Source organism: Camellia sinensis, chromosome 13, assembly GCF_055761805.1.
Source record: "Camellia sinensis isolate YWXY chromosome 13, ASM5576180v1, whole genome shotgun sequence".
In the NCBI taxonomy this organism is placed as follows: Eukaryota; Viridiplantae; Streptophyta; class Magnoliopsida; order Ericales; family Theaceae; genus Camellia; species Camellia sinensis.
This window is the reverse complement of record NC_138973.1, coordinates 12,349,833-12,365,278: the sequence shown is the minus strand read 5'-3', so window position 1 is coordinate 12,365,278 and position 15,446 is coordinate 12,349,833. Positions and strand designations below refer to the sequence as shown.

At 36.5% G+C, this 15,446-nt stretch overlaps 1 protein-coding gene across 2 annotated transcripts; it reads right to left on the bottom strand.

The window, feature by feature from the left end:
• Positions 1-233: 233 nt before the first annotated feature.
• LOC114300700 (uncharacterized) lies at positions 234-8,314 on the bottom strand. Of its 2 annotated transcripts, none has more exons than XM_028245558.2 (19): positions 7,931-8,314; positions 7,664-7,823; positions 6,929-7,000; positions 6,769-6,840; positions 6,542-6,613; positions 6,379-6,450; positions 6,147-6,218; positions 5,984-6,055; positions 5,818-5,889; positions 2,712-2,783; positions 2,556-2,627; positions 2,345-2,416; positions 2,181-2,249; positions 1,980-2,045; positions 1,855-1,899; positions 1,583-1,647; positions 1,058-1,440; positions 784-979; positions 234-670 (listed from the first exon to the last, which is right to left on the bottom strand). In XM_028245558.2, the coding sequence occupies exons 1-19, from the start codon at positions 8,010-8,012 to the stop codon at positions 495-497; spliced, it is 1,962 nt and encodes a 653-aa protein (XP_028101359.2). In that variant the 5' UTR covers positions 8,013-8,314; the 3' UTR covers positions 234-494. The 2 variants fall into 2 exon arrangements, with proteins under 2 accessions (XP_028101359.2, XP_082757600.1); XM_082901474.1 differs by having other exon boundaries at positions 784-855; positions 7,931-8,256.
• Between the last annotated feature and the right edge of the window lie 7,132 nt (positions 8,315-15,446).

Sequence of the window (15,446 nt, the reverse complement as noted above, 5' to 3'; positions counted from 1 at the left end):
ACGCACCGAAAACATTATTTCTTTAAATGAAAAAGTTACTCAAAATTTTTACTTAAAAAAATGTCCAAAAAGTGAGGCATGTGGTATGTATTCGAAGTTTTTATGATGTAAAATCATATTCACAATGATTTTGATCTAGAGTTTTTAATTTTTGAGCGTAGGAATTCTAGGTATATATAGTTTTTATTTCCTATGCCTTCTACATTGTCAAAATGGTTTGAGTTTGAACAATATTGAACAGCATGAAAAGTAGGCACTTTTATACATTGTACACACAACACAACTGTTAACATATCAAGCCAATGTGGTCTTTGGGTCTAATCCAACTTGAGAAAGCCAAAGACTATTATTGCAATCATAGACATTGTGAGAACTAGTCTTTGAAAAGCACTAAATTGTCCTTGATTCCAAAGACAAAGACATCATTACAAGTTCATCAATTCATTTGGCAGCATAATATCAGACATCATAAGAACAGAGCTGTGTTGAATGAGTTACACTTTCCTTGGGGCGTCTGTATGAACTCGCATGTGGGTCGGTTTTTCCTTTGTCCACCACAAGTAGAACACTGAAGAGATTATCACAAGGCCTGCGGCACATCCAACTGCAACTCCAACAATCCTCCCCACGCGTTTCTTGTCACGCTTGGAAGAACTAATGCCATTGGATGCTGCAAAACAGTTAGTTAAAGAAGTTAGGACGAAGCGAAAAGCATCTAATTGAGTTATTATATATTGAATGGAAAATTTTCTGAATCATAATGGAAAATGGGTTCTACAATACCTTGAGAAACATGGATAGCGGACACAAGAGGTCCGTATGTGCTTTGATATGGAATGCAGCAAGTGCCTCTCCCTGCCCAAAAGAAGTGAATGTCCATGACCGTGTTAGTAACATTCGCCTCAAATGTCCTCACCAATGCTCTCTTGGATCCGCCTGCTTCATTTTTGATGTTGAAATCTTGTAGCACTCTTTCTCCCTTCAATAATTGCAAAATCACCATAAAGGAAAATGATAAAAAAAAGTTGCGAAATTTCCTATTTCCTATTATAAGTACCTGAATGTAAACATCAAATAAGCGCCTTCCTAGACCTTTCCAAGAGTGAGAGGAGTTATCATCCATTTGTATCTCTGCAAAGTGAAGTTCAACGTTGTACTTCCCGTTCATCAAACCCAGGCCATAGTACCTCAATGAGCTCGGTGAGATCCTTGCTGATTTATACAGTTCTGATTCCAATGTTTCCATGATTTGAGAATCGGTCTGTGTTGTATATTGAGGCCCGTTTGGGTTGGAAATGTAACTCCCAGTGTTGCTTACAGCCCATTGATGATCTGAGCTCGAGTAAATTGAAGCAGCTCCCAGTGTTTCCGTGTCATCATCAAATTTGATGCCGGATGCTGATGTTTGTACTGTGCCTCCACATTTAATTGAAAATGAAGCTACAAAATAAATAAATTAGACATCAGAATTCTAAACCAACTTAAAAGTTAGAATGTTCAAAGAGTTTTTATTTATTTAATTTTTTCCAATTTTTGGATTTAAAATCGTAGTCAGTCTTCCTTTAGGGAATGTGGTACTTACTAGCTGGAACTTTGTTAGAGCACTTGGTACCGCCTACGAGGCATTGCAACATTCCGGATGCTTTCCTGCACCAATCACCATCAAATTAGTTTGGGAAATTCAATGATAGTAATGAAATCACTCGAGTCTGTGATACAAAGGATTTATTTTAATTATACAAAAAAACTAACTACATGATTAACTGTAGAAAATCATGAAAAAACTATAACATGATTCTATGTGCCTTTCTAATAACTGTTAATGTCTTGCATTCTAGTCTTTGGTTAACGTACCCGTCCAGCAAACTGTTTGCATTGACAGAAGTTCCAACGACATTCCTGAATTAAAAAAAAAATTCTATTTAGATTTGATGAATGATAAATAGAACCAAGAAAACAAGTTAAAGATGATAACTTACATTGATAATCCTACTTTGGCAGAGTTTAGAGGTAAATTTCCCGAGAGGGAATTGAAGGAAACATCTCTGCCACAAAGTGAAACATCATGTTAAGGCATCAAATATTTAAATTCAGAAAGAAAGGAAAAAATTGCCCAATTCAGATAGAATGTTCATCGCTTGAGAGAAGGGCAATTCCATATCAGAGTTTGGGGACTTTACAGCGCAAGGAGATTTTGACTTATGATGTTTGGAGGTACCTCCCCACTCAAGTTGTTGCTTCCAAGATATCTGAGAAAGGCATTGTTCAATAAGAATGATCAACATAGGCATAATCAAACACAACAGAACGAAACAAAAACAAATCATCGGTTCATCACACTCACAAGTAGTTTAATGAAGTGAAGTTTTGGAAGGAGATTGGTATTTGACCTGTCAGCTTGTTGAAGCTCAAGTCCCTTTCATGGTGATCACATTTTTAAAGGAGAGAAAAAAAATTCAAAAGCTCGATATATAAAAAAAAAATAAAAATAAAAATAAAAACTAAAAATATAACTGAATTCCATGAATCTCATCTACAATGTGAAGGTAACATACAGTGTTTTCAAATTAGAGAAGGTGCTGAGTTTTTCTGGAATTAGGCCAGCCAGTCGACAGTTTCTCAATGATCTGCAGACAATATGAACGCAGCATGACAGTCATACATGATGGATTCAAATGAAAATGAATGAAAAAACAAACACGATATCTTACAGTATGGACAAACTGGTCATGTTTTCCACAAAGTCAAGAGACGAATCTTCCATACCTAGATCACCAATTCTCCTATGCAAAAAAATGAAAAAAAGAAAAAAAAAATCAAGATAATAATTTCTTGTTAATGTGTAAAAGAAAATGGAATCTTTTATATATTATATATAAGGAAAATGGAGTTTTTGACCAACAAACCTTCTTGTGGGAGTTTGAATATTCTAATTTTAATTTTTTATTTTTTTTATTTAAAAAAAAAAAAATAGCATTTATTGACTTCCCCAAACCCATAAGTATTTTAGACTTTTCCCATACATACTCCTACACCCTTTTTAACTTTTTCCATACACCATGATTAGTGATGGGATTGTTAAATTATTTTTATAAGAAAATTTTAAAAAATAATTTGTATATTAAAAAAATATTTGAACCAAATATAAATTCATATTAAATTTATCTATCTATCTATATATTATATAAGTAAAAAGAGGTTTCTAACCATAAGTCTTGTGGGTTCCAATATATCAAACTAAAATTTCTAATTTTTTAATTTTAAATAATTAAAAAAAATCATTTCTAGCTCTCATTCAAGCAAATATATATATATATATATATATATATATTTAATATCTCTAAATTTATGACTTTCAAATGGAAGGTATATCAAATATATAAAATAAAAAATAGAAAGTATATTAATCAATTTCAAAATTCAAATTTGAGGGGTACTAAATATGAAAAACACTCAATTAATTTAAATTTTAAATTATAATGATTTATCCCATGATGTATAAGTTTTAAATAATGATATATTCTATGATTTATCTATATATCTATATACTATTTCATTAAGGTTGAAAGTTGTAATTCTTTTTTCTCATTTTTATTTTATTTTATATTTTGTTTAATTTTTTGTTAATACGTGTTACAATATTATTGGTCTATAAATTAATTTTATATTCATAAAATAAAATTTCAAACTTGGATTCTTGCTTAAATTATGTTACTATAATTGAAATGAGATCAATATTTATTCCTTAAATTTTGCATATTTTATTAAATTATAAAATAAAATTTCAAATTTAAATTCTTCTTCAAATTATATTACTACAATTAGAATGAAATCAATAATCACATGTGTCATAATTTTAGTGGTCTAAATATAATTTGTTTTCATGTGTTCAAATTATTAATCGCTATTTTTTTTTCATTTTTGTTTTAAATTTTATAAAAAAAAAATTATATCCTTCTAAACTATAAGGACTTGAATAATAATATTTTTTTTAATATAAATTTTTTTTTTGACAAAAGAACAAAACATAACTTTTTTAGTACTTACTAATAGGAGTGTAAAAATGGTCTGCGGCCCGTGGGCGATCCAAAGCTCAACCGTAGCTTGGGGTGGGCCCGACCTATTTAGGCCCATGCTTGAGACCCTGGCCTCGGGCCATCATTTTGAAGCCCAGCTTAGCCCATGGGCCTGACCCGCCTGGGCCAACCGCTCAAGGCCCACTCAAAACTCGCGCCCGAGGCCCATAATCATTTTTAGTGGAAAATAATAAATTTTTGGTGGAAAAAACAAAAAAAACAAAAAAATGTTCAGGCCAGCCCAAGCTTGACCCCGGGCCTCAGCCCACCGCTCTGTCGAAGGCCCAAATATCACTGGGCCTGGGCCTAATTTTCTGGCCCGTGAGTCGACCTGGCCCGAATTTTGACGGGAGCCCACGAGACCTGACATGGGCTAGGCTGAGCTAGATTTACACCCCTACTTAACAAACATGGTGAATTTTGTTAGATTTTTTTTAAGAATAATGTTTTGAGCACTAAATTGGGAGCTCTAGAGTATCACTAATGATGTAGCACAGTGGCCCCCACTAAAGTGATGTGATGTTTTGACTTGAACTTTTTTATTTTTTATTTTTTTTTTATGCTCATTAGAGCTATTAGTGGTCCAAAAATTAGTGGGATGAATCACCACTCTTTTTTTAATCTCAATTGTCAATTAAAGAAATTAAAATAAAGAATAGAGATATCTTTGGCTCAAATTGTTAAAAAGTTACTTTTGCTAAAATAAATTAGAAAGAAACCCTTTTTATTTTATTTTATTAAAAGTGATAATTCGTTAAATGTTATAGGTGATAATTTATTATTCATCTAAAATTATATTCAGATTATATGAAAATACCAATATTAAAATATCTTCCTACCTTTTTTTATTCAAATACTTTTATTTTGTAAGAAATTTGTTTTTATTCTTTTTAATATTTTATTGAAATTTTTTAAATTAAAAAGAGTTACCAAAAAAATTATATTTAAATTATTTATGCTATTATAAAGAGAAAGTTTTTTTTTTTTTTAGTATCAACTTAGTGGTAGTTTAGGAAGTGCTAAATAAGTATATTTTTTTTACTTTTTATGAAAATATGTACAGAAAAGTAAAGATGTGATGTGACTTAAAAAATATAATTAAGTATACTTTTTTACTTTTTACAAAAAAATATGTAGAAAAATAGAGATGTCATGTGACTGTATTTTTTTTAAATATTTTCAAGAAAAATTATATTGGAGATCTTAAGTATATTGTTTTTTCTTTTATTTATTAATACTAAATTTTTAATTAATTTTATTTATTATTTTAAAATATAAATTAGCAAATAATTTATATATTTATTTATATAATTTTGTTTTGGTTTCTCAAGTTATTTGGTGTTTCTGTCCAAGTCCACTCAAATTTAATCTGAATTTTTGAATTTTTGCATAAGTCCTCACTTAATTAAAAATTATGTTGTTCAATTTTTAAAAAATTTTAAGTTCAACTCAAGTTGCTTGGGTTGAGCTCACTTAAATTTGCAATTCTAGTAAGGGGTTGAAAGTTACATGATTAAATCTGTGACAAATTAAAAAATAATAAATAAATTGTAATAAAATTTTGAGACTTAAATTATAAATTTCAATCTTTTTTATTTTCATAATCTATATACAAAAATTTAAATATTTATATTATTTTATATAAAAATATATTATTAATTTTTTTAGATGCCGTCCATAGCACGGTTACCACTAATTTCCTATTAATTGTCTAGTACAAAAGATTGTAATTCGTTCTTACAGGTCATCAAGTTTGGTTAGAGCACCAAGACTGGTTGGGATTGGACCTTCAAGCATTGTTCCTTCTAGTCTCCTGTCAATGACAAAGGTGCAACAGTCAATTTAATTTGTATAATCACTACAAAATTCCTTCAAATATAGCATAGCACAAAGGAAGTCATGCATACAGGTCAATGAAATCCGTAAAAGTTCCAAGAAATTCAGGAATCTTTCCGGTAAAAAGATTATCAGATGCCCACCTGGAACAAAAATATAAAATTACTTTTAATATTTTAAAAGAGACTGGAAGATCACTATGTGTTTATGCAGAGAAAAGTGCTTAAAGAGTACAGTTTCATGAGGGATTTCAAGCTCGATAGTTGTTGTGGAATCGGTCCACTCACTCCACTGCTATCAATGTACCTGAATGAAAAAAAAAAAAAATTTCTGATTACTGATCATCTAATTAGTGACGCACGTGAATTGATTAACGAGATTTAAACTGTCCCTATCTACTATCAGCAAAACCACAGCTAAAGCAAATGGGCTTGGCAGAATCACCCTGTTCATTAGTCCTACTTACAACTGTTGTAAAGAAGTCAAGTTTCCGAGCTCAGCAGGCAAAGGTCCCTGGAAATTGTTGGAGCTGATGCCTCTGAAATACGAAAAGAACCCCATTAAAAGATAAATCCAGAAGAGTAGAAAGATGATGAAAACAGTTATAAATGATGCAGATATGTGCTTACAAGGATAGTAACTTGGTGAGATTGCCAAGCTCTGGAGGCACTGGACCACTAAGATTATTTATGCCGACAGTCCTGTTTTTCAATACATCAAAAATAGTGAAAGCAGTTCAATTTTAGGGGTTCGCATCATCTATCTATCCCCCTTTGACAGAAGGCGGATAGATGATCCGAAGCCCGATTTGGGAAATTCACGAAAGATGTAGGAAGTTGGAGTGGCAGTTAGTTACAGGTATTGCATATTTGTCAACTGTCCAATTTCAGGTGGGATGGGTCCACTTAATACATTTTGAGCCAAATTCCTGCACCATGAAATATGATCAGTAAATCAATCAAATAAAAGTATTTGAAAAAAACCCAAAAAAGAGTTCTAAGAAAGTGATCACTTACAAGTTTTGCAGTTCCTTTAACATGAATAATTCATTGGGAATTTCACCAGATATGTCAAGAGCATATACCTTCCTGAGTCAGATGAAAATCAAAATATACTTTTTATACCATACTGCTATGAAAGTATTGGCGTAAAAAATAAAATTAATAATTAAAAAGTATGCCTAGTTTACTGTCTAGGAAGACGGAACACTATGGTTTTGGTTTTAAAAAAAAAAGAACGAACCGTTCGGTTCAGGATTTGACCCTCTCGGTTCTTATTCTGAACCAAACCGTTCAGTGTATATATTTAGTTTGAGAGTATATATATGAACCTTTTAGTTGGCTCATTAATGGTTTTGAGTGTAAATCCCTCTCGGTTCTTATTCTGAACCAAACCATTCAGTGTATATATTTAGTTTGAGAGTATATAAATGAACCTTTTAGTTGGCTCATTAATGGTTTTGAGTGTATTTTGTGTTGAAAGTAGTGACTTTTAAAAATGTATTTTGCACTAAAATTGAGCTGCTAGAATTGATTAGTTTTGAATTGTCCATAACTGTAGAATCAAACCTAACCGAACCAAATAAGTTTATTCCTTTCGGTTCTATAGGTTCCAACAGATTAATTCGATTCCAAAATTTCTAAAATTGTTGGAATCAGTATTTGATTTTGATTCAGAAACAAATTGAACCAAACCGTGTACACCACCACGTATATAGGAAGTACAAAGAAAATGACGAGGGAGGAACTGACAATCTGGTGACATGGCAGGTAGTGCCAGCGCAGTGGCAGGCAATTTGGGGATTGGCAGAATCAGGAGCCCAGGTTGCATTCTGGGTGCAGGGATCGACACCACTGAAATTCAACTTTGTTCCCAAATTCCAGTGACTAATTATCTTGTTCAGTGCTTCCACTGACCCAACAAACAAAACAAACATTCAAAACAATTCGACATAGCTAAAAATAAGCACAAACACAATTGATGAGACAAGTCAAACAGAGACGCACAAACGCACAAACCTTCATTGGGGTCAGTAACTTGCTGCGAAGCAACAATTTGAAGCATAGAAAGAAGCATCAAAGAAAAACCCAGTAATCCCATAGCTGATCAGAGGTTGTGGTGGTGGTTGAAGGTGGTTGTAGCCGGTGAGTGGTGGTTGCTGGTGGCCAGAGGTGGTGGTGGTAGACACACACATAAAAAATGAGAGACAAGAGGAGGCCGGCAACAGATTTAAGGAGATTCAACACAGATTCTAAACTTGAAAAACAACAGAGAGTAAAGACATGGGGATAAGGGGTTTTCTGACTGTTTTTGGTTAAGAATTCAATTTAAAATATTGATGTCTATTGATTAGATTTATCGTCTTGTTTTTAATAGTTTGTCAATCTATCATAAAGTCTTCTTTGACTGCATCCTCTTTAACTTATTATTATAACCGAATAGACTATACCAACTTGCATAGGCTATTTTTTAATTTTTTTTACTGTTCCATTGTGCGCGCCAAAAGTCGCTGGTTTGGTGAAAGCAAACTAGTCACGTAACAGTCACAAATCCCCCCCAGCCCAAGTCCTAGGACGGCCCAGCCCAACCCAGAGGGAAATTTCAGGCAGGTTTGCAAATCCAAGCATAAAGAGGCTAATTTCAGTCCCAGTCAAAAAAGAAATATATATACTAGTTTACACATACCCGCGCAACGCATGAGTTATTATTATAATATGTTTAAATTTTATGTTTTGATAATTTTTTAAAAACTAAAATATTATACTCTGAAATTGAATAAAATAAATCATTAGATTTATAATAGAATTATGTGGTATAAAATGTATGATTTTTTAATTTGTTATACATCCAATGATATTGACTCCAATTCTATTACTTTTATAAAAAAAATTATGATGTGTAATTTTTCTTAACAGATAAATATAAAACAAATACTAAGATAATTCTCTCATCTAAAAAAAACTACTAAGATAAGTTACTAAACTAATAAAGAAACAGAAAAAAATACATATATATACAAATGACTAATTTTATTAATGCATAAATTATACTCGCACAACAAATAATTAATTTTATTAATAAGTAAAATAATTTTTTTTTGATATGAAAAATATTTTTCAATTAACCATTTTGTTAATAAATAAATAATTAAGTCAATTAACAATTTTTAATGATATGAGATATATTTTTCAATAAACAATTTTGATAATTTATTATTGCATAGGAGAATATATATATATATATATATATATATATTTCCTTGAGTATTGTGTTAAATTAAAATTTATAACAAACTATAGTTGTAATTTCTACTATTATAGGACCGATTCATATTTTAAACAAATTTTATGGGTGTATTTGTAATTTGTTAAAAAATAAAATATTTATATTTCATAATTAACCAAGAATATTTGCATAATTACAGAAAAACTATTTCATAATTGACCAAGAATGTTTGTGTAATTATGAAAAAACTTGTTGCATAATTGATCAAAAGTGTTTGCGTAATTACGAAAAAACCTTCACTCAACATATAGGCCACCATTAGTAAATTATTCAAAATGAAAGGACAAAATCGAAATAAAAAAAGAGCAAAATAGAGATTTATCAAAATGAAAGGACAATTATGCATATGGTAAAATGAAAGGAAAATGGAGGGCAAAATGGGAATAAAATGACAACCCATCTGTACGGGGAAGAAATAATTCTCCTCGTATAATCCTGTTGACCAAGTCCACGCTCCTCCGTACGACGTCACTTTGTCACCTGAAAACACAGACGTGAGCTAGCCGGCGGGTGTGTGCCGGAAACCTCTCCGATGCCTAAGTCAGAAAACTTGACAAATAGACAAAGCTCTAAGTTCTCAGAAAGATTGTGTTCAATTACCTCCTCCAAGGTGATGCTTGTGAGCTTTTATAAGTTTCATATGGCACAATCCTAGTAGGACTTGTATTTCTCCATACAGAGTCCTCCTAGGATTCAATCTCTTAAGGATAATGCTTATCCTTTTACACCCTCCCCCACTGCTTAAACCAAGTGGGATGGTTTTCTTTACGGCCGAACTTCCTTTTGACCGAAGTAAACTTGGCTATACCGAGCCACAGAAGGCCGAACTATCCTTAGTTCGGTCTTCTCCTCCAACTCTTCACTTCGGCTGCCCTGTTCGACCTTGATGCGCTTAGATCAAACTTCCAGGTAACAAGTTCGGACCGACCTAACCAATGTAAGTCACGACCGGACTAATTCCAACACCGGTCTTCTCAGAACATACTGCGACCGGACTAACTCTGAGTTGCCTCCAGACCGGAGTAATTTTACTCTTCCTTGGGCCGAAGTAACATTTATTTCTCCCAGCCGGAGTGACTACGCTTCTCCTGGACCGAAGTAACATTGCTCTCTAGGCCGGAGTATCCTTTACGGCCTTCTTACTTAGTCCTTCGCGTTTTGGGCCTCAAAGCTCAACTTGCAGCTCGGCCCAATCTTTCCCAAAAATTACCCTCTCAATTGCCCCTTAATTCCATCTGCATAGCATGATTGGGATTACCAGTCCACTGGCCGAGCTAGTGTCGTTTTAAGCTTCTCCAGCCGAGCTAAAAAATACTTTAGCCTCTCCAGCCGAGCTAAAAACTCTCGAATTTTAAGCCGAGCTAACTTTACTCCTGGCCATGTTTTGTCCGGTCAAAAACGTCTCTTCAATCATAAGGTCTGTAACGCTTCCCATTCTTGTGACACGTGGCATGTTTTGGTTGGCTAAGGACGGCTGTCACGCCGTCTTCGTGCTTCGTGATTTTGAAACAGTTCCCGCTTCTTCCTTTCCTTTTCCCCCTCTCATATTTCACAAAACACCCCTTCCTTTCTGAAACCTTCACCTGTATTCACATTCCCTATCTTCTCTCTCTGTCTTCATTTCTTTGCTTCCAAATCCGTGCTTTTCGTTGCTGCTACTGTTCCATCTTTATCTTCTTCTACTCTAATCTGGTGAGTAAGCCTACCCTTTCTTGCTTTTTTGGTTGTTCTTCCATCTGTTTTTGTTTTGTATGCTTTTTGTGAACATTTTTCTCCTTCTATCTGCTTGGCTTTTGTACTTTTTATGAAGAAACCAGTAGAACTCTATGTATGTAAGAACTATTTTGTAGAAAAATAGTCTTAGATCCAAAATCACCTAGCAACCGGACTAGGAAACTGTTTGTGTTATGTATGTGGATAGATTCAGAACGTAACCGAACTAGAACTTGTAGGAATATCAGTAGTTTCTTCTGACCCACTCTAGCCAAGATAAGTTCACCGAACAAGCTTGCTCATACCGAACTAGGTACTTCGGTCTATAACCGAGCTAAGATTTTAGGGCTAAGCCGGCTTTCTTAGTTCTCAAACCGAACTCAGAAAGCCGCCCCTAAGAGCTCAACCGAAGTAATTATACTGTAATCGTTTTAGGCCTTGGGACTAAACCAGCTTTCTTAGTTTTTTAGACCGAACTCAGAAAAGCTGCCCCTAGACGTTAAACCGGTCTAAACTGCTCAAAACTGAGCTAAGAAGCCTTCTGATGAGCCAAGGTAGAACCAGCCAACTAAGCCGAAGTAGGATTTGTATATCTTGCTTATAATTTGTAGCGCGGTCCAACGATCTGTGCTTAACCCCCTTACTTTCTACTTTGCAGACTTAGGTTGCCCAGGCACTCCTGCGTGTGCTAAACCGAGCTACTGAGCCAAATTTTTGTACCGAAATAACTTATCCGTAATTTATACAACAAATGGGTAAGTATAGATATTTAGTCGAAACCCCTGGTGGCATGGCCGAATTCAGGCAGGACTACCAGATTCCTGATGATGTCCAACTGGAGTTGGCCAAGAAAGATGCTACTCCCTGGGACAATGAAGGCTTCGTCCCTTTCACCCTTCAATCCATAATAGAAACCGGACTACGGTTTCCTGTCCAGCCGTTAATCTGCGAATTTCTTAGACAAACTAGGTTATGCCCCACCCAGCTGTCCACCAATACATACCGTATCATAATGGGAATAGCTGCCCTAAATCACCAGACCGGTTTAAACCTCGGCCTAGCCGAAATCTTACATCAATACTCTATTGGCTCAAAGAATGCTGGGTGGGTCTACTACCTCAGAATTCGCCGCCGTCGAGAGAAGATAATTAAACATACTCCGGATAAAGATCTAAATGATGATGATTTCTTTTGGGTCTCTGGGAACTTTGAGGATTTTCAAGCTCAAATCCCTGGCCGACCTATAAATTGGAAAATGGGAGAGCCTGGTAATTTTACTTCGGTCTTCTGCTTTGTGTGTTATCTCGGTTGTTTAGTCTATTAGCCGAACTAACACTACTCTTTTTTGCAGATTTCGCCCATCTCCATTCCTTGTATAGCTATCCCAACCTCGGAGTTTTGCGAGCCGCATTTCGGGTTAAAGAAAGAGATTGGGCCAAGCTTCTAAATTTCGAACCGACCTACCGTTACAGCGGTCGACGGAAAGCAAAGGTAACCGATTTTCTCCTCGAGGAAGACCCAGAACCGGACCCAACTTTGCCCGAGATAAGACTTGTCCCTCTGACCGCAGAAGAAGAGATGGCAAAAAGGAGCAGAGTCAGGGCCCTTCTCACCGAAACAGCTAGGCCCGAAGTGGCGCCTCCCAGCCAATCGCAACCCGCCGTTGTCGCCCTCCCTTCTCAACAGCCATCCTCTTCCCGCCGAACCAAACGCGCACGCACCGCCGAACCCGAACGAGTTTCGGTTGATGAGGAACCTGTCATTCAGCCGAGCTTACCATCAAGCCCTCGACCGGAGTCTTCCGACCGGACCGTTAGTTGCTGGGCACCGAAGCTATCCTTCAACGACCGAGACATTCTGGAAACAGACTCGATTGTTGCTGAGAAAGACCACCTGTTGGCCATCAACCTGGCCAAGAGTGTGTGTCTGCCTAAGGACATGGAGCATCATCACAAACAGTTAACCACCGAGCTGAAGTCTATCCGGTCAGCCACTAAATCAATGATTCTGGTAAGTAACTTCGGTCTCATTTCTGTTTTTCTATTCAACTTTTTCTTCGGCTAACTTGAGGTTGTTGCTTTGTCAGGCCATCCAGAAAAATCAAATCACCTATCGGAAGGTGCTGGAGCTGAGGAAAGTAACTAGGCAGGCAGCGACAGAGGCAGAGGCGAAATCGGCCGAACTAGAGGAGGCCAGAAAGGAAATGGCCGAACTCCGAGGTGAGGTCGGTCGTTTGACCGGATTGGTTAGTTCGGCCGAGGCCGAAAAACAAAAGACTGCCATTGTGCTGAAGGACAAGTACTTGCGCGAGTTGTTAAAACTTGAACGAAAGAAGGATGCTGAAATAAAGGAGAAGGTCAAAGAGGCTGACAAGCAGGGTTTCAAGAGGGCAGAGGATGCTTACGCCCTACAGTGCAATGCTGCCAAGGATCTCTTCTTTAAGTGCGGCTGGAGGGGAGCCGTTGAGAAGCTCGGTCATGATTCTCAGACCGAGGTTCTCAACCCTCCAGCCTACTTCATACCGAACTCCCTGATGGAATATGCCACGGCCATGCAACAGCAGTTCCTTGAGGGCTCAGATGATGAAGATTCTGATGAAGACTCTGCCCCTGAGGATACTTCGGTTGTGAATGCAGATCAGGTAGTTCGGTCGGAGCCCATGGTGGAAGATCTAACTCTTGATCAACCAAGTGAAGCCGTGGCTCCAGCCGAACCCGTTCTTCCTTCTGAAAGTGTTGCAGCGCCCGAAACCGGTCTTCGGGTTGACGCCGATGCTGCTTTCGACGCCGAAATAGATGAACTTTTCTCTTAATTTTGTAATCTTTTCTTTGTAACCGAACTAAGCAGCCTTGTAATGACTTCTTTTTGAATGAAAATTTTACTTCTCTTATTCCGGTTATTGTGTGTATGCTTGCATTTGTAATGTCTTCTATTACTCCATGTGTTATTTCGGTTTTTGGTTGGTTAAACTATACTTACCAGCCAACCACTCCTTAGCCGACATAATTACTTCGGCTGAGGAGTACTAAGTGTTGGTTTAATCCAGCCAACCACTCTTCAGCCATACACTTACTTCGGCTGAAGAGAAACAAGTGTTGGTTTATTCCAGCCAACCATTCTTCAGCCATACGCTTACTTCGGCTGAAGAATAACAAGTGTTGGTTTATTCCAGCCAACCATTCTTCAGCCATACGCTTACTTCGGCTGAAGAGTAACAAGTGTTGGTTTATTCCAGGCAACCACTCTTCAGCCATACACTTACTTCGGCTGAAGAGTAACAAGTGTTGGTTTATTCCAGCCAACCACTCTTCAGCCATACACTTACTTCGGCTGAAGAGTAACAAGTGTTGGTTTATTCCAGCCAACCACTCTTCAGCCATACACTTACTTCGGCTGAAGAGTAACAAGAGTTGGTTTATTCCAGCCAACCACCCTTCAGCCTGACACTTACTTCGGCTGAAGAGTAACAAGTGTTGGTTTATTCCAGCCAACCACTCTTCAGCCTGACACTTACTTCGGCTGAAGAGTAACAAGTGTTGGTTTATTCCAGCCAACCACTCTTCAGCCTGACACTTACTTCGGCTGAAGAGTAACAAGTGTTGGTTTATTCCAGCCAACCACTCTTCAGCCTTACACTTACTTCGGCTGAAGAGTAACAAGTGTTGGTTTATTCCAGCCAACCACTCTTCAGCCATACACTTACTTCGGCTGAAGAGTAACAAGTGTTGGTTTATTCCAGCCAACTATTTGAAGTTAGTTTTTCCAGCTAACTTATAGTATTTGGTTATTCCGACCAAATGTCCTGCAGCCTGGATCCTTATCCTGGGCTTAGGAAGGATGTTGGTTTAATCCAGCCAACCTCTGAGTTAGTTTTTCCAGCTAACTTGGAATAGAATGCTTGCAAAAAACTTAGTCTCTAAAGCTAACCTTTACAAAGAATAATTTGTGCTAAAAAGAATTGCTCATTTTATTGAAGGAAGAAAAAAATTACACATGTTTGAAAAAGAAAAGCTAAAAGTAAAATAACTTGAGATTGGCCGTATTCCATGGCCTAGGGATTGCCTTGCCATCCTTGTCTTCTAGGTGGTATGCCCCTTTGCCAGCTAACCCAACCACCTTATAGGGACCTTCCCAATTGGGGCCTAACTTGCCGTCTCCTGGGACCAAGGTGTTTCCCATTACTTTGCGCAGTACCCAATCGCCAATTTTGAATTGTCTTGGATGAACCTTTTTGCTGTATTTTTTGATTAACTCTCGTTGGTATGAGGCGATGTGGACCAATGCTCTTTCTCTTCTTTCTTCTGCAAGGTTGAGTTCTAAGGCTATGGCTTCTTCATTTAAGTCTGGATCAAAATTTTCGCTTCGAATTGTGGGGAGGCCAACTTCTAGTGGGATCACCGCTTCCATTCCATATGCTAAGGAGAATGGTGTTTCTCCTGTTGATCGTCGAGGTGTGGTGCGGTAGGCCCATAAAACATGAGGAAGTTCATCTGCCCACTTGCCTTTTGCCTTCTCTAGCCTTTTCTTAAGTCCATC

Bases quoted from the DNA above. Each gene is read 5' to 3' on its own strand.
- LOC114300700 (XM_028245558.2), bottom strand. From the start codon at position 8,012: ATGGGATTACTGGGTTTTTCTTTGATGCTTCTTTCTATGCTTCAAATT. The intron at 5,890-5,983 runs GTATGCATGACT...TGTCATTGACAG, and splicing joins TTTACGGATTTCATTGACCT to GAGACTAGAAGGAACAATGC. The intron at 2,628-2,711 runs GTAAGATATCGT...TATTGTCTGCAG, and splicing joins ATGACCAGTTTGTCCATACT to ATCATTGAGAAACTGTCGAC.